General features: G+C 41.7%; 1 protein-coding gene across 1 annotated transcript in view; it reads left to right on the top strand.

Moving 5' to 3' along the window:
* The first annotated feature begins 201 nt into the window (after nucleotides 1-201).
* Nucleotides 202-19,972, top strand: part of cacna2d3a (calcium channel, voltage-dependent, alpha 2/delta subunit 3a) — a 141,738-nt gene continuing 121,967 nt past the window's right edge. The window contains exons 1-2 of the mRNA XM_080897817.1: nucleotides 202-723; nucleotides 1,008-1,089. Of these exons, the coding sequence (XP_080753943.1) occupies nucleotides 599-723; nucleotides 1,008-1,089 (207 nt within the window). The 5' untranslated portion in view covers nucleotides 202-598. The remainder of the gene's footprint in view (nucleotides 724-1,007; nucleotides 1,090-19,972) is intronic.

Below are 19,972 nucleotides of genomic sequence, written 5' to 3'. Positions count from 1 at the left end.
GGGCAAGTCCCAAGTATGGCGCAATTCAACAACAACAACAACGGCATCCTCTGTAGCCTTTCCTCAGACTGTGTGTGTGTGCGTTTCCGAGCGCGCACCAGAGTGCGGGAGAGAGAGAGAAAGTGAGAGAGAAGACCAGTCGCTTCATTCAATTGGAGTGGGCGTGCTCTTGTGCGCTGCATCGTTTGATGATCTCCCCGCTTCCCCCCAGAACCTCCACTCTGTGCTCTCCGTGGCTGAGGTCGGCCAATCTAAGCGACCGAGAGGACTTTCCGTGCCGGTGAACACGAGCTCCACTTTCCGTCGCTCGGCATAGCGGGGTGCACCTCACCGGTCAGCGGGGCCACACCGCAGCACTTTGGATAACTCACATAGCTGAAGATTCTGCCGTTTGCCAAAGCGCATCGCCGCGTCCCACGCCAGCCGAACAGCTGGACATGTTACCATGAATAATTTAGTCAGTCAGCACAGGTGACTTTTAAGCTCCCCATTTTATTTTTATTTTAAAATTTGGATTCTCTGGAGGGAAAAATCTCTACGGTGGCAGCATAAGCTCAAAACTCGCTCTGAGCGCGTAGGGGCGTTATTTTTGCCCAAGATGCAGGTGGATCGGAGCGGTGTGCTTTTCAGTGCTGGGTCTACGTGGCTCCTCTTACTTTTCTCAACTCTAAGCATCAGGGTCACGGGGGTGGGAGGAACCCACCAAAGCATCCCTCCGTCTGTGTAAGTAGATGTCCTTTTACGCGAAAGTGCTGTTTCAAAGTGGTTTCAAAGCAAGACTTTATAAAAAGACAAAGAAAAAACCCGGCAGTGTGTCCTCATCGCTTCAGTCTTTTATTTTATTTGAATGCACTATGTATATATATATATATATATCTATATCTATATCTATATATATATATATATCAAACAACTTTATCTTCACTTTAATCTATTTATTTATTAACTTGTTTTTTCCCCATTTCTGGTTTGGCCTTTGCACTGTGCCTATTTTTTAATATCCGCAGGGTGAAGCTCTGGGCATCAGCGTTTGGTGGGGAGATGAAGTCCATCTCAGCAAAGTATTCTGGGTCGCAGCTGCTGCAGAAGGTGAGCTGGTTTATTAACAGAACTCAACTCTTCAGGCGTCAAAACAGAAGTACACCCTTGAAGCTTTAAACAATATTCAAATTTCCAGATGGTTTATCTTAGGTAGGTTTTTTCTTTTCTGTGAACACTAAAAGAAAGACAAGGTTGTTAAAAGAGAGTCTTTTAACAACTGTAAATATGTTTTTTATTATTTAAAAAAAAGATTTGCATTCTTGGGGAAGTACCGAGGAGTGAATATACCCAGTACACAAACTTCACTTTGTCCAAAACTGCATTGATGTGATTCTGCAGCAGACTGTTTATTTAAAAGCTTAAAATACCTTCTTTTTGAATTGTTGGGTAGATGTGAAACATAACGCTTGTGAGAGAAACTGAGTGGTGTTGGGTAATTTTCGAGTTGAGAGAAATGTCACTTTTCTGCTCTTAAACGGCAGGATGTGTGCTTTTTAGCCACTTGAGAATCAGTAATGCACTTTGACTGTGTAAGCATGGATTTAAAAGCATATTCGGAACACATGCCATTTAAATAGGTGTCATTTCTCAAGCACTGCGTTCATGCACACACACACACACACACACACACACACACACACACACACACACACACACACACACACACACACACACACACACACACAAGTTTACTGTCAGAAAAAAAGCATTAAGCTATATTTCTCACACATGTAACACCCCCTTACCTCTTTTTATGCCTCTCTGCAATCTCTTTTCGGCGCTCTTCCACTCTGCTTTGTGGCATTAATGCAAGATTCGAGTTATGATGGAATGCAAATTTCCCTAATGGAGGACCACTTTATGAAGCTTGAGTTAAAACTGGCTAATGGATAATTAGTGGATAAAAGGCCAAGTTGAAACTAACCTCTCAGTGGGCAGTCAGACAAAATGCTACACATGTGGCCACAATCTCAGGACTCTGCTGGGTGCAAAGGACCACCCTGCTGTAAGGTGTCACACAGGCCAGGGTGGAGGTCTGACGTGGAGCAAAGAAAACGGGAGCCGCGTGTGTCATGTACAGTTCCACGCCCAACGTACGTGGCCACACACTTCATATTCATGTGCGCAGTCACATCGTTATACGTGGGCCTACAGCATGGATTTCATCAGCAGCTGATAAATCAAATCAAAATCAAATCACTTTTATTGTCACATCACATGTGCAGGCACACTGGCACAGCACATGCGAGTGAAATTCTTGTGTGCGAGCCCCACAAGCAACAGAGATGTGCAAACACAACAACACAAACGAGCAAAATACAAGAATGGCCAACCTGAAACTAATAAATATATGTACAATATATAATAGTGTATGCATTTCTGGATGTGTATACTAAATATTTTCCTACGTGTGTGTGTGTGTGTGTGTGTATACACATTTTTACAAATTAAATAGTAAAAAAATAAAATAAAATAATAATAATAATAATAATAATAATAATAATAAAATATATAAAATATACAGAGTTGAATATGTGCAAAACAAGTGGCACTTATATACAGTATGGAGTGCATAATGTTAAAGTTCCAGTAGTGAAGCTGAGGTGTCTATAAGGCAGCTGACTGGTGTTATCTTTTTGACAGGATAAAAACTGTTCCCCCTTTTCCATCTTTTTTTTTTCTGCCTCCAAAAAGAAGATAACCCTCCTACAGAGTAATGACCTCTTTATGAAATGCAAATTAAGGCCTCTGGGTTAATTGAGCAAAGAACAGACTTGGCGACCACTTTGTCAGGAAAGTGCATTTTCCACACTAAACTGTTATGATGCAATTGTGTCCACATGCACAGTCCCACAGGATGTGCAGGATGTGTAAATGCACACATACATACACACCTGTAAGTTTTGCTAACAAGTCACATCATCCCATCTATTATGCCATGTTGTGTGTCCAGTCTAGTCCAATAGCCTTTGTCCAGGAATGCTGAGAAGGGAGCACATGTACCTTGAGGGCACATATGCTTTTAAATAAGCAGAAAGAATGAAGCATGTACACTGTTGTACACTGAGACGAGGATGGTAGTGAAGAGAAAAGACCAAAACGTGCGTGTGTTTTTCCCCCAGGCAGAGGACAGATGGACTCAGCCTCTCTTCAGTTATCTTTCTGACCCTAGCGTAACTAAACTCCCTTGGAAATGACGATACTTCTGTATGAGTCGCACACATGCCGCTTTTTCGGTTCAGCACCATCTTCGCCATCAAACCAGCACGAAGAAAGAAATAGTTTCTAGTGGACAAATTGCAAATTTTAAAGTTTCCTAATTACTTTGTTGCACAGAATATAATCTAAACAGTACGCTAATCTTAATTACCCTGGCACAGAAGTACCATGAAGAGGAAATAGTGCTCAGCGGCATTTACACTTTGTTTTTTAACAGTTTTGTGTTGCACCTATTGTGCTTCATGCTGCTTCTTTGTGTGTCAAATTAAAATGCCGCTAATTGAATTCGATACTTCCTTTGTGTTGACTCTGCTTTAATTTGATGCTTGATTTGACTTCCTATTTAATCTTCCTTAATAAGAGATATTCTACAGAAGTGCACAAGTGTTGTTAATCATAATTAATAGTACAAAGCCTAGAAACAGTTAACTTAATTCCTGCTTAATTAACTGAGTAACAGCCCTAATTCAAATACGCTAGTATACTAAATTAATATTGCCAGAAATAATTCACATAGATCTTTTCAGTAATTTCAGTGAGAATAAAAGCAGAATAATTTTTAAATATGTTTATGACTTGGGTGACTTTTTAGTATGATTCTCAAAAGGATTTGAGCTTCATCAATTCAAATCCATTTGAGAAATTTCAACTTTAGTGCAAAGACACTGATTTGTTGGGAATAAAATCAGTTGGGAGCAGATTTTTCTTTTGTCCTTCTTCTGCGGTTCTGATCTGTCATCCCTTCCCACGCCATCGCTCCCTTCCTATATCCATCGGAAACAGCTCTTGTTTCAAGGTTATACCAGTCAGGACACGTGTGTGTGTGTGTGTGTGCTTGTGTGAAGAAGAAAAAAAGCTATGATCAATAATGCCTTCGGTCTGTTACAAATCCAGTATTAGCGACTCATCTTCTCATATGCATACTAGCGGTGCATGTTCAGCGCAGTGTAGCTGTATTCGCACACACAGATATAAAGGAAAGGAGATTTCTGTTGGAGACACATTAACCATCTCCCACTGATAGAATTAGCTCTGTGTGTTTTACCCTCTTCACTGCTATTTTGTTGAGATCTTTAATTTCATGTATCATTGAGCAACCTGTCTATAAGAGCCAGGCTGGCTGCGATGGCTGCGTCTGTGTGCGTGTTGTTGGCTGGCTGGACCAGTTTTCAGCTCGCTGATGTTATGGCTTTCTGGAATCAGAGAAGTGGGACATTATGCGAGGCTGAAATAACTTCAAGCCTTTTGGTAATGGAAGATACAAGAAAAATGATCAGGCAGCAGGATTGCCACTGTGGCTATGTGAAGTTTCCTAATGCACGTCTGCGATCCTATTTTTAAAAGCATAAGCTGAATCTGAGAGCGAGGAGTAGGCAACAGGGTACGTGCTTGCACCGTGTGCATTAAGTTAGCATACCTAAAGTACGTTAAGCGTGCTCAGTCGCACATGCACACACCATCTCTCACACAGAGGCACATACGCAGAGAAAAAGAGCAGAGGGTGACGTGAAGGTGTAATGATGTGTGACAAGGCTACGCTGGAACCGATTTGCTTGGGTGGGGAAGAAGAGTGTGCGTGTCTGTGTGTGGGTGCACATATAGTTTTTTTATGCAACGATGCCACATCATTTACTCTTACAGAAGGGCTTAATGGTTTAAGGCACTGGCATGTCAGTTGACAAGAATCCTCAAGATTGAGTTGAATAAGACCGAGCTAAGTGGCTCCTCAAAAAGAAAATAGTTGTTAAGTTCTCCAGTCAAACGTGCTCCACGTGTGTCTCTCTGAAATCGAGAGAAAAGGTTAAGGAGGATAAAAAACAGCAAAAAATTTGTTTTGCTGGGATTATTTCAATTATCTTAACAGAATTCATTTAATTGATGGATGGACTAATCTTCAAGGAAGATGAAATATGTGTTTATATGATATAGTGACAGTGTTCATCTTGTAGTTTCCATCCCAGCAGCGCACACCGTGCAAAGCTTTTCTTAAATCTCCTTATTTTGGTGAAGTATTGTCAATAAGAACGTTTGGAAATTAAAACTTTCCAGTTTGATATTTACAAAACAAATACGACATGTGATTAAATGCTATCATACATCGGTCAATTCTGCTTTGTATACACTTGTATTACAAGCCAGTACTAAGCGGTTTATTTGACATAAGCTTTCAGAAATCTAACGAACACATTAATAAAAACACAAATGATCATTTATGTCATTCGGTGCCATATCAGGATCTTCTGAAGGATGTTTTACAACTTGTAGAAAAAATTCTGGTTTTATTTCAAATTAAGATTTTAGTCACACTAACCAGTTTTAACAGCACGACTAATTGCCTGCTTTTGAAATGGAAATGATTCGATATATATGTATATTTAAATATATATTTTTAAACCCTCATTTCAAATTAATTACTTATTTGGAGGACAGCATGACTGACTATAACTTATATAATTTAAATTTCATTTAGCATTTTTTATTTATTCTACAAATGTTGTGTAATTTTCATTTTAAATAAAAGAAGAAGAACCTTTTTTCATACATAAATGAACGTTTCTATGTTTACAAAGCAAACGGTCTCTTTGTTAGCAGCGGGTCTGTTGCTAAAGTGGGAATGAAATTCTTAATACACCCAACGGGTCTTCCAATAGCCATAGTTCTCTTTTTGGAATTTTATGGAGAGATTTTAAATTCTGCAAATGCACCCAAATTACACATTGGATAATAACAAGTATCTATAACTGTGACTACGTTATATATTAAGCTGCAGAAATTAAGGGCCATGGTAATTATCCTTCAGAATTACATTTGTAGATAAAGCTTTAAAACAGCATTTAGATATGTGAATATTATCAGCTTGTTTTATAAACTTTGAAAAATGTCCTGAGGTGTGTGGCCTGACTAAAGCTTTTCTAAAATTGTGGCTCATGTAAGTTTTCACTTGACTATCAAAAAACAGAAGAAAAAATACTTATTTTGAAGAGCACTTTTATTTTTGTCTCTTTTTGCCCTTTATTTGACTTTCTATTTCTATGTGCATGCGTGTGTGTGCGTGTGTTTATGGTTGAAGTATGCATGATGGTGCCAGTCTGCTGCCAAGGGTGGGTGATGACTGAGGCGTTCCAGTGTAACACGGTGTCAGTGAGGGGGAGACGGCTGCAGATTAGATTTAGCTTTGGGAAAATTGAATAGCTGTCAGGTTTGGTTCAGCATGGCTGGCAATGAGGTGAGAGAAGGGAGTGTGTAAGGGTGTGTACTGATGACTGTCCCGCTTTCCCTTACCTCCCCCAACCCTCCCATCTCTTTCCTCGCTTCCCTCTCCCACCCTCACTTGTTCTCATTGACCAAAGCGTGATCTTGCTAAATTTGACTCCTTCGCTGCTCCTAGATGGCAAGAGGTGAGAAAGTGATGTGTGTGTGTGTGTGTGGGTGGACAGGTCTGAATACCCCTGTGAGGACCAGTTTGAGTTTCAGATCAGGGGAAGGCATTTTAGAAGAAGCGAGGACCTTTTCCCTCAGTTTTCCCTTTTTCACACCCTGCAAACAGCTTTTTGAAGGATAAGGCTTGGTGTTATGGTTAAGACTAGAATTGGCTCAGGGCATAGACAGTATAAGAAATGGATGTAGCTGCAGTGACATCATCCACTGGTTTATCCTGTTATGAAGCCACAGTCTTGTTGTCCCATAGATTTTCCCTATGCCTGGCAAATCCATATTCAATCCATAATAATTTGTTCAATATATTCACTATACATCCTCCTTCATCTCACCTATGTCCAAATCATCTCCACCTTGCTTCTCTAATTTTGTCTCCAAACTACTCATCCTGAGCTAAAATAAACTGCCCGTTGGCACAGGAAAAAGTATGTATAGGTAAAGCTAGAAGGAACAACACAATCTAACAAGCGATATCTTCTGATGAGGAATAAAGGGAATAGTGCCATAGCTACTAACTTTCTATGTTAAAACAGCAACACACAGTCATTAGTGTGAGATGCTGAAAGTGAAGCCAACGTCGCACTGCCAAGAACTGCTGTTCCTTGAATGGCCACTTGAGATTGGCGCCAAATTGAGGCACTCCGTGTCTGTAGCGCTGGTGACTTGTTTAATTATTTTAATCCAGTTCTGTGACACAGTATATAGATTCCTGCACTGACACCATGCCCTAGGAACCTGTGCTATAGTTTTAGTGAGTGGAATTTCAGTATTTTATTTGTGACCCTATCAGATAATTAGAAGATAACTGCGTCTGTGCAATGCATTCATCACACTACAGATGCACCTTTGTTGCCAAACTAGTATTAACTTGAACTATATGCTCGACCCTCCCACCTGAATATGGCAACTAGCTTAAAAAATGCTTTATAAGAAATCATGCTCACTTGGTCCATTTTTCTATGCAAATAAGGGTCTGGATTCATAAATCTGTTAGAATTACTTGTGAATAATAATACAGACAGTCCCTCTTAAATGAATTTTATTTCCCTGCAGTCTGGCCACAGCCTCAGCTGATTGTTAAGGTTAGGTTAAAGGACTAGCCTCTGTGAATGTCCTCACAAAGATAGATATGTAAAGGTGTGTGTAAGCGAGGAAGAGCAGGAAAAGAAAGAGGAATGCCGTGTCACAGAGTTAATTACAGCGTTAGCTGACAGGAGTGAAGCCTGTGCTGCTATCCTTTCATGTCCTAGCTGGCCTGCTTTAGCCAACACAGCCACTCACTCATACTGTAATTAGTGCTTTGTTGGTGAGAAAAGCTTGAGAAAGCCACTATGAATCAAACACCCTTTCTTTACTGTAGAGAGCTCAGGAGCAAGCAGTGAGGTCCCTTTGCTACCAGATCAAAGAACTTAAATTCTTAAAGAGCTAAACTGCTGACATTGTATTTGTGAGCTTAGAAAAGTCAAGTGCCTTTTGATGGCTTGTTGTGTGGTTTTTGTGAGTTTTCCCCAAATTCTCTCCAAGTTGATTTATAAAATTTATCTGTATATATATTTGATTTAGTTGCTGATTTACATTTGCAAAGAAGCTAATTTTTGTGTCCAGTTCCTGACATTTCCGCCAGAGATGGACAAACAAACATATACACACCTAGTGTTTGCTTGGTGCTGCTGGGATGATGAATGTGAACTTTGAAGATAAATATCCACTGTCATCGGCGGCTCAGCTCTGCCTCTGTTGCCCTGCAGATAAAGAGGATCTCACTGTGGCTGCACAGGACATTAATGAACACACACACAGATTTGTGTAATTATGACAGATTGTTCACCTGGCGTGCACCAGACTCAACTGCATACAGAGAGTAAAGATTAGCCAACTTGGTAAAGGGGTGGAACTAGTACTATTAAGCACATTAAGGCGCGCAGCACCGTGTGAAGGACTGTCTGTGATTTGCAGCTGTCGACATCAATCACATAGCCTTTTGTCTGGATCCACCCTGCATGCTGTAGGTAAGGATTGCTCTTATAAAGAAATGCTGTCAATAGGAAAATGAACATCGTTGTCATTATAGCTGCGCCATCAATCACAAATCCCTCCACGTATGTGTCTATGTGTCCTAAACTGCTGCATGCTCAGGTCATTCTACGTATTCATTATACTTTCTTTCTTTCTTTCACTTTTGTGGCTTTCACCTTTCTGTCAACTCTTTCCTTTGTCAATATTTTCACCCATGCGTTTATGCACTTCTTTGCATCTCCCTCAGTTAATCTTCTCTCCTTCCCTCTCGCCTTTTCTCTCAAAGTCTCTTGACTCCCTCCATCCCTCTGCTTTAATAATGGATAGGATGCAGCTACAGCACTACAGAATACATGGAAGCCGATCTTGGGACACCGCAGTGTTCGGAGCAAGTGTTAAGCCCACACCCGCAAAAATAGTTCCGCTGGCTGTAGCACAACGCCCTGCACTCGGTGCTCTTGCTGACAGCTTTTGTCCCAAGTCACCCTTTTGCTTCTACTTCAGCTGTGCGAACTTACACACACCCACATAAACACATTTAGTTTTACTGTGCTCTATGGAGTCCTTCAACACGCCCTGTTTGTACAACACTTCTTATAGACTGTAAGAGCGCTGCCAACTCCGGCTCAGTGGGACAGCAGTGGCCCCTCCTCATCATGACCTTCACCTGCACTTGCAAGCAACTAACACATGCACACAACGCAGGGTGGAGGAGTACAGTTGTAACTGAATAGCAATGTAGCAACACACATGAGTATTATTAACAGATCTTGTCTGATATGCATACTAAAACCCCTGTGTGTTAGTGTAACGGAACAGTAATAGTGACGCATACATTAAATGACTACAGTAAATTAGCAGTGCCTAATGTGCGGATGGCATAGAGGCAATGCTGAGCAGCAAGCAGTGACGAACGATTACTTGCATAGGACACTGGGGATCAGTATCAATCAATCCTGACCTGTATTGATTACATGGTGTTGTTTGGCATGGAACAAAGACAGAAGGCATCAGAATAATATAGAGCACAACTAAGTACCTCAGACTGCAGCACCACATCCATAAAGTGAGAATTTAAATTCCATTGCTAGGTGTGAGAGTTTGTGATGAAATTAAGACGATGCAATAAGCTATGAGACAGCTGATTAGACCAGATGTTAGACACTGGATCAAATCAATGATGTCAATAATAATGATCACTTTCAGAATAAATGTGTGTTGAAATCAATGCTGTGTGTGATGTATCTTTTTAATATGACAAAATGTTTTGTTGTGAATTTATTTGCCATTTTTGAAACTTTCTGAGGGCTATGATGACCATATTTTCTCTCTACTGTTATCTGTTTGCTTGTTTGCAAATAAAAGGTAATGCTGTCATGAACAAATAGCCAAATATACCGTCGAACACCTTGATGCTGAACTGATGGTGCAGCACTGTTAGATGTGCTCGGAGGAAAGTTAGACTTGTTTGTACACTTACCAAGTGGCTATTTTGTAAACCTTATCAGAAGCTTTTAAATACTAGTTGTATTAATGTGGCTTAAATATGAAATAATCTAATTATTTCATAATCAAGCTACCTGAAATTCGCATGTCTTTAAAAAGTTAATATTTAAAGTTAATATTTGCAGGCTATCAGAATCAAAACTTTGCAGGCATTTGGTAGGTCATCGTTGTTTTGTTCTATCTTGCTAAACAATTTTGTGTTACTGAACACAATTCCTGGTTCTTTGATGACAGAGTGAGGTGTATCACTATGGGAACTGCCTTGGCGTGACCAACTACAGAAGCTCATATGACACCATATCTGTCCATGTTCATCCTAACACAGCCAACCAGCCCCTCCTCATTCTAAGCAGTGCTCAAGCAGGGAGGGAAGTGTTGGTGAAACACCTCACTCTGCTATCAAAGAACACTCTTTTTCTCACTATGGGAGATGTAGCTCACTCCAAGATTGTGCCAGCCCTCTGAAGCTATGCTCCGGCACTACTCGAGGATCTCAGATCCTGGACCCGAGGCACTAGATTCCAGCAATGCCTGAGCCAGGGATGACAGTGCAGCAACATCCAGCTTATTAAAACACACAAATGTCTGTAGTCGAGCTTGCTGGCGGAAATTTGCAACAATTGGACTGACACATCTCCGTGTAAAACCCAGGATGGTGGGAAATGCTAGCAGCTCTGCTGTGGATCACCGGGATGATATATCCATCACCAAAGGTTGGGTTGGGTCTCAAACATGCTTTAGTGAATCCAGGATCCATGTGCAAACAAGAGAGTTAAATTGAATGAGTCTGTAATTCATTAACTCGCTTGGCTGTGGTTAGAGCCAACAGCGGAGCAGTTTTAAGAGAAACTTCAACCTGGTGTGGGTGAGGATGGTGTATCTCCCTGTGCACCTAAGACAGAAACCCCTGTGATTGGGAGTGGCCTTGGCTCATCCGTTAGAAGCTGAATGATTCTGCTATCCAGTGTTTGGATGGCCACTGTGGAGCTATTAAAATTAGTGACAGCCCCTGATCCCTCACTCTGATTAATGCTGGAGAGATCGGGCTGAGCAGGGGAAAGCATAATGCAGTGTGTTTGGCCATGGGTGGGCCAGCGGATCCACGAACCGCGGGGCATCTGCGTCTAACAGGAAGAAAATCACTGGACAGTTTGTGTTTTAGAGAGCTACGGAAGCCTGGCTCTATCTCTGCCATATCTGCTCCATAACCTGCAGGTGCAGTCTCCATTCTCCGAACAGTGTGCACAGAATACCTGGCACGTGAGTGGCTTAAAAGGTGAAGAGCCATGTGCTACGGCAACTGTGGAGTTGTCTGTTTTCACTAAAACATGTTGCCCCCGGAGACATGGCAGAAAGTGCTTCAATGAGCACTGTGCGGAGCTCCAGCACATTTATGTGAGCCATCATGATTCCAGCCTAACCTGACAGGGATGCATCTGTGGTCAGAGTCACCAAAAGCCGGTGGATTCCTCCATGGCCGGAGAGTCACGATACATAACGGTGTTATTTTTACACTGTGACCGAGATTGGCGGTGAGGGCACACCCGTAGAGATGTGATACACCGATGAAAATTCCTCATCATAAGCAGCCCCGAATGCAAATCAAATATTACCGAGGCCATGAGGCCGAGACAGAGTTTGAATCGCATGTTATTTTCCCCAGCTGAAAAAGGGAGAGACAGTGACTGAAGGATACGAGCTTCCATTCTGAAAGTGTGACGCGATAAGAGATGGAGTCTTAACCCCGGGTACTGTGTACACTATCCGGTCTCCAAGTAGCTCTTTTCCAGGTTCACTGTGAAACCAAGGCCGGTGAGCTGATTCACGGCACCAGAGCCTCTGATCTGCTCTTGTTTTTCTTTTGAAATTGGTGGTGGGGGGCTGCCCTTGGTAAACCGCCAGGTTACAGGAATGCACACTTTATTTCCTTTGTTACCCCCCAAACACAATAAAGTGTCTGATGACCCTGGGCTGTACTTGGTGACACTGACAAAGTGCTTAGGAGAGCTTGGTGTGAATTGTCCAAGAGTCTCCCTCCCTGAACTAGAGGAGATGGGGACTGAGAGAGTGCTGCTGGTGAACTGGGGACTTCTGAGTGATTTGGTTACTCCTTCCAACACCTTCCTTCTCTTTGGGGGGAAGAGAGGAGGGACACAGAATGTTGCTGGCATGCTAGGCTGAACGTTTCTTTTTCTGTTTCTGGGTGTGATGGTTTGCTCTTTGCAGCAGCTGCTGCACAGGAATGCTTGCAGCAAGGTCTACCTTGATCTGGCGGACCTCCTGTCTACATTCTGGCCCCACTCTGCCTACCCCTCACAGCTGCTGCTAGTAGGAGCCTCTTGCCATCAAACAGGTCGCATTCTGCCCTTATAGCATCCTGGGCTGTTGGCCTTGGAATATCAAGCTTGGCAGTAGCCAATTTATTCAACTTCGGCTCCACTTCGTGGCCTAGACTCCTGGTGTCCTCCAGGTTGTGGAAGGCAGAGTTGTCGCCACCCAGCTTGCCCATGAATGAATGAATGAATATTCTTTTCTTTTCTTTTTTCATAATGAATGAATATTCTTTATTGTCATTGTCACAGGTACAGTGAAATTGAAAGATGTCTCTGGTCAGTGCAACATCACAAAAGATAAATACTTAAAAACTATAATTAAATACTTAAAAACTATAATGATAGGATATAAAAGATAGAAATACATATAAAATACAGTATTCTCATACCGTAGATACACCCAAGCAATCCAGGCCTAAGGCCCCATACAGACACTCAACATACGACCTAGTTGATATATCACTCAAACAATCAATCACTCAATCAATTTGTTAGCGCATCCAAAAAAACATGTCTGAAAGCATTCCAACATCAAGGGCACAAATGACAACAGGGGCAATGAAAGTCATCTGCTTTTAGTAGCATTGAGACATGATATTGCAATTGGGTAGAAACTGTGTTTGAGTCTGTTAGTCCTTGTGTATGTTGTTCTATACCGTTTACCTGAAGGCAGCAGTTCGAACATGGAGTGTCCAGGGTGTGAGGTGTCCTTTATGATGTTATGGGCTCTTTTGAGGCAGCGGGAACTGTGTAGGTCTTTCAGTTTGAGGAGAGGGCAGCCGATTGTCCTTTGGGCAGCGTTGATTACTCCCTGGAGTGCTTTCCTCTGAGCCACTGTGCAGCTAGCGTACCATATGCCTATGCAGTACGTTAGTATGCTTTCGATGGAGGCTCTGTAGAAAGACACCAGCAGTCTCTGTGTGATGTTGTTCTTCCTAAGCACTCTCAGAAAGTACAGTCTCTGTTGTGTCTTTTTCAGTAGCTCAGAGGTATTCACACTCCAGGATAGGTTTCCCTCTATGCTGACTCCCAAGAAGCGGAAGTCTGCCACCCTCTCCACACAGTCGTCGCTGATGATTAGTGGTTGGATTTCTGTCTTGTGTCTTCTGTAGTCAATTATGAGTTCTTTGGTCTTTTTCGTGTTTAGGAGAAGGTTGTTATCCTTGCACCATGAAGACAGCCGCTCCACCTCATCTCTGTAGGCAGACTCATCTCCCCCAGATATGAGCCCCACCACAGTAGTGTCATCTGCGAACTTTACAATGGCGTTGCTCTGGTGGGCGGGGGTGCAGTCGTGTGTATAAAGCGAGTAGAGCAGTGGACTAAGCACGCAGCCCTGTGGCGACCCAGTGCTTAGATTTAGGGCTGGAGATGTGTAACATCCCACTCTCACTCTCTGTCTGCGGTCGGTGAGGAAGCTATTGATCCACTTACAGGTGCTGTGAGGAAGCCCTAGGTCTTTTAGCTTGGCGTCCAGTTTGTATGGAAGAATGGTGTTAAATGCCGAGCTATAATCCACAAAGAGCATACGCACATAGCTTCCTTGCCTCTCCAGATGTGTTAATGCTACATTGAGTGCTGTTGCTATGGCGTCCTCTGTCGATCGGTTTGCTCTGTAGGCAAACTGGTGTGGGTCAAGGCTGCTGGGTAGGGCTGCTGTAATGTGGTAACGCACAAGTTTCTCAAAGCACTTCATCACCACCGGGGTTAGTGCCACTGGTCTATAGTCATTTAGGCTAGAGATATGAGATTTCTTGGGCAAGGGTATTGTTTTGGTCGAGGAGGTCCTCGAACAATGGGGGCAAGAGTGAGGACTCTTATTCCTTAATGTCCATCCAGCTCGTGGTGGACGGGGGGTTGGCATGTTTAGTGCCCTGTAACGTGTTAGCCCGAGTTACACAAACATCAGCTGCCTTGTTAACTTAAACCAGGAACTGCTGGAACAGCTCACCTTGACATGATTGCTGTTCCACAGTGCGTAACTATAAGTGCACTTCTTTCGAAGGACTCAGCACAATCCAGACTGGAACTAGAAAACTGCATTCGGCAGTGTACTCTTCTACAGGACACCTGAGAACTGTTAAGCAGCTAACCAAGTTAGTCTGGGTGTGCTGAGGAAGCTCAAAGTAAGAAGAAAGGGAGAATGAGTAAGGAGGGCCGGCTGTGTTACAAAGAGGGGGTGGCGCCCTGATCATGGCCCGACAGGGCTGTCATAGACAGACGTGGTGTCACTGGAGCTTCTGTAGTTGGTCACACCAATGTGATTCCCATAGTGAAACAGAGCGAAGTTATAAAAAAGGACTTATTTTTACAGACAAGATTAATTGTACTTTATTAGACCTTTCAAGTGTTCAGGTGAAGTGTCTATATAAGGTCCCCAAGGTTTGCTGAACCAAAAAAAAGAAATTACTAGCAACATTAGCATGTTGTACTGCAGCTTGATGTTATGTCAAATTTGAGCAGCAAAACTGAATATCATGCTATAAATAAAAGCTGATGCTTGTAGCAACACACAGAGGAGTAATATCTTATGAAAAACACTTAATATTATATGATATTTTTATGTAGTATTTTTTAATTCAATTTTGAAAGCTTCATTTGTTAAAATGATTTGCTGTTATATTGAAAAACATATATAACATATATATAAAATAGATGAATAATATAGATAGAATAAATATATAAAAAAATAGATGGTGCCGCGCTGTATGCAAGCATTGTCCATGTGAGAAGTTCATGGGCTACAGTGTTGCCAGCTAAGACAAACAAGAACTGAAAAACACATGATGAATATGTTTTAAAACAATGTTTGTGGCATTCTGGTTACATGGTCCTTAACACTGTGGATATACTGACGTCATGCATGCCCACATGTAGCCCACAAAGCAGGCACCATCTCAGTGCTAGCAAAAGCAGTTTACTCTGTGATGCGCATATATCTCATCCCAGTGCGCTCCTGGGAAATGATGTGGAACAAGATCTTCAGGTCGCATTAGCGTGACAGTGATGTTTGCCATTGCAACTGCAATCTGTCAAATCTTTCAAACCCAGGTAGCTGCATGTTTTAGAGGCTGGCAAAAGACTCGGGCACTGGAGACTCTGTGCTTCTACTGTAAATATGGAGTGATTTGTAGACTTTGTATATATTGTTTAACCCAGTCATTTGAGCACAGTACAACATCATTAGCTTATGTTCAACACTTACATCAAATTGTTCATTATGTTTATGTGTTCAGTTCAACTTCATGGTGTCTGCTGATAAATGTTCTGCGGTTCTCAGCAGTATTCTTGCCAGCCGTATGTGGTACATTTACCCCCCCCCCCCCCCCCCCTTTTTTTCTTTGTGAGGGCTTCAAAGCAAACTCAAATGAAACTGCAGTCCAGAAAGTGTAATAAAGCTCCACTTGCAAGGATGAATATTGCCTTTATATATCCACCACAATGTTTTGCTCTCTCATTCCACTTTCACGCTAGCTGCTGCTGAAATCAATCTGAGGCTGTGAAAATACAGAGAGTGGAATTGGGAAGCAGCAGGCCACATTGTATGTGTTGCTAAGCATGAAAAATATTTTCCAGGACTTTGTTGAAACCAACTCAATTCAAGCATGTACAGATAGGTGGTGGACTATTAATCAGTTTTGTGTGATCAGATTAGACCTGCTTCTGGTGCCGTTGTGCTTCTGGTGAACTGTATCATGCTTCCCAAAAAAGAGTGAAGATTATGTATCCTTGTACTTATACGGTTTAACGCAAAGGCTGCATTTTCTTCAAAAATGCATTAAATTGGGGGCAGATATGTTTTCACGCTGGCTTAGATTAGCCAGGAGCTTCTGTTTTTCTGTGTGTGTGTGTAGGTTGTGGGTACACCACAATGGTGTGGCATGTGAGGACAGTGAAAGATGTCGGTCATTAGAGAGAGCTCAGATTTGGCACCCACTACGCGGGGCAATGGTGCATACCTAACAGACGCAGTGCACCCTGGGACAAACTCCTGAGCATCTCTACCAGCTACGCCATAAGGCCTTATGTGTGTGTTTGTGTTGGTGTACAGCTGTTCTTCTCAGTAGCCTCCAGGCAGCTTTTAAACACTGTGTGAATGCAGCACACAGTCAGGAGGTGCTGCTGGATTGCTTGTGTTGAAGTAGCTATATGTAAAAATAACACAAGACAACTTTCTGTGCATTTTATAGATGTCGAATCACTTAAAACAATATTAATCATCTCTACTTCTAAAGTGCTCATTTAAGGTACAATTCAAAGTTTTAAAAAGAAAATTCTAACAAAAATTCAGAACAAAAAATCTGGGGGCCTGCGTTTGATGTGGTAGATTTGTGGGAAAAAACAAAACAACAACAACAAAAATGAATATATTCTGTAAGTAATATTTTTTTACAGCAAAGCAATGTGTTTGTTGTCACAAACAAATGTACAGTCAGGTCTAGAAATATTTGCATGTTGGCTTCTTTGTGTCTGTCTTGCAACACAAACATTGCAACATAGACACTCATCATATATTCAAGAGGTTTACAAAAAGTTTAAACAAGAATAACACGTTATTCATTTGGTCCTTTTCATTGCATTCATCTATTATCCTTCCATTTCCCCTTTTCTTATACTCAGGACACTGGGAAAGCACAACAAACCTGAAACAATGAACATATTGTAGTTCACTTAATTATTCCTTCATCTCATTTTTAGTTATGACTAAAACATCTCCAGCAACCAATTTGGAATGAATAATAATAATTGCATTAATAATAATAGTGCAATAGTGCAGTTTATGCCTGTTGTCCCCGCTGTGTAAAGTCTGTCTGTCTAAAAACAGGAGTATCTGTTTAGAGATAACAGAACATTTATAGCTACAAAATACCAGAATTTGAAACATTGTAATGAAGCCCAACGCAAAACAGCCTTCAGTTCTAGTTTATTAGTTACAGTGTGTTACTGTGTGTCTATCTCCTCTTTAATGGCCTAAGATATGACGATCTTTACTTTCTAACCCCCCAAAATAATAAAAATCTCCAGTTGGTTTGCCACTGCATTTTCAGCTTCTTACTGGGTGCTGTGCCATGTGCTGAAAGTTGAGGAGCCAAACAGCCACTGTGCATGATAGCTGTTTCCAGCTGCTTATCTGCTTCCTTTTAGGCCCTGCTCTCGTCTCACTATATGACTGAGTGGTCTGTCAAGGCTGTGGTTGCATGCATGTGTTTTCACATTCCTCCCCATTCGTTCAAAGTGTATTGATCGAATTTTGAGACATGTCCATGTAATGATTAATTCTCCATTCGCCTCCACTGATAGATTGGGTTACGGCAAGCGGGGCAGCAGGGAAGGTGCGGTAGCCAGCCAAGAGGAGTTTATGATCCATGCCTTTTTAAAAGATCTTTAAAAAGATCTCTTTCACTAATGTGTGTTTGATTGGAATTTACAGTTTACCTACATTATCTGTGTGTGTGTGTGTGTGTGTGTGTGTGTGTGTGTGTGTGTGTGTGTGTGTGTGTGTGTGTGTGTGTGTGTTTACAATCTCTGGCGAGTGTCTCTTTGCCACCAGACACAGGACTCAGACCAACATGCTTTTGAGGCAAGGAGGACAAGCGTGAAATTAATTGTTCCACTTCATCTCCGGCCAGCGCTCTTCTTTTGAGGGAACAATTTGTCGGCTGGCATACAAGGGAGAATATAAGAGGAGGGGGGCACAGCAATGGCTTGGCGTTTCCTGAGAGATCCTGTGATCCAGCAGTGATTTCCTGCTGTGGATTTCGGCTGGCGCCTCTGTCCCCTACTTAAGTATACAGAGTGTTTCACAGGGAGCAGAATGCAACATCTGTCAAGCTGCAATTGTTTCAAACAGTTTCTCAACCCCTCTCTCTTCTTCTCCCATTTCTTCAGACAGACACACTCAATAGTGCCTCAGTGACATGATGGCAACAAACAGAATTAGCCACAACTACGTGACAGCCTGAGGCCCTTCCACTTCTCTCTTTCCTCTCCTCACCTCAGCTCTACTCGTGTTCTCACCTCCTGTCTCCTCCTCTTCCCTGAGCCATGTTCACTGTAATTACAAACATGGCTTTGGGGAATCTGTGGCCCTTTATGTTAAATGATGACAGTGCGAGACGTCTGTTCTGGTGAAAATATTTTAGGAGAAAACATGCTCGTACTTTCCCATTAAAGAACACACGCAACCACCTGAAAGCACAAACATGCCCAAAGTGCACTCCATCCTAAGGACAATCAATTCCCAATTGCATTTCTCTGTCCTGGGATTTAATTTAACAATTTACCAAGGTCTTCGTCCGGCAGGTTATTAAATCGCCTGCGTTTCGAAATGTCCAAAAAGCAATGCAAATGTTTCATATCAGAGTTAAAATGTTATTTTCTGAGGGATGACGTTGATATATTGGTAAATTCAGTCATACTGCAAAACACCAAAAACTCTTACATATAAAATATTTTTCAAGCATGGAGTGTATAAAGAGTTCATTATGCAGACGGTGTGTCCGCTCTTATAGACAGTATTATATATTCTACTTTTAACCACGCAGCAATGTACTATTAAATATTAAGAGGAAAAAGGGTCCAGGCTAGTGAACGTGAACGTCAGTGCTGCATGTTTTGAAATGCTTTCAAAAATGCATTTTCCAGTAAGAAAGGAAAAGTGGTTGTTAGATCTCGAGATGCACACATTGAGTTTTGCTGACTAACAGTGAATTTGAAAACGGTTTGTTTACAAGAAAACTCCAAAAAGCCCCAAAGATTAAGTTGTACTAGCTGGTCTGGGTGGCTCTCACTAGCAAAATACACGAGAAGATTTGGGGAGTTTTTCTGCACAGCCTGAATGGAGGCTGTTACCTGTTGATTTTGACATCTACTGCTGTGTATTGAATGTTGTTACCAAGTCTTTAAGGATGACAGAATGAAAGAAACAACAGGACGAGTGTTTAAATTGATAGTAATGGTGCCTTGAGCTTCGTCTACCCTTTACTTATTTTCATGGCCTTTTTCAAACATCGACACAGTTTTTTTGTTTGTTGTTTTAACCCCAGTTTTCTTCTTTTTGCTCGTTTTAGTGGTTTAGTACATTCACTAGACTGCAAATTGGAGTCACTGGTCTCGTTGTCCTTCACACACACAGACACACATGCTCAAACACACGTATTCACGAGCTTCTCTGAGTCTCTTTTGTTCATCAAACCAGACTCATCCACTTGTAGTGAGACAAGCATGCAGAGGCTAACAAAACACACAAGGATGCTTTTTTTATATTCTTCTTTCTTTTTTCTCATATGAATTTTTCTAGCTTTGTTAAAAGAACATCATTATCTTGTTTAGTGTTTTGGGGCCCCGACATGAGTCGTTAACATACAATCAGTAATCAGTAAAAATCACACGTTCTTGCTAAAGTTTTGTTCATATAG

This window comes from Rhamphochromis sp. 'chilingali' (genome assembly GCF_963969265.1).
Source record: "Rhamphochromis sp. 'chilingali' genome assembly, chromosome: 12".
NCBI lineage: Eukaryota > Metazoa > Chordata > Actinopteri > Cichliformes > Cichlidae > Rhamphochromis > Rhamphochromis sp. 'chilingali'.
This window is presented reverse-complemented; position numbering and strand designations above follow the sequence as displayed.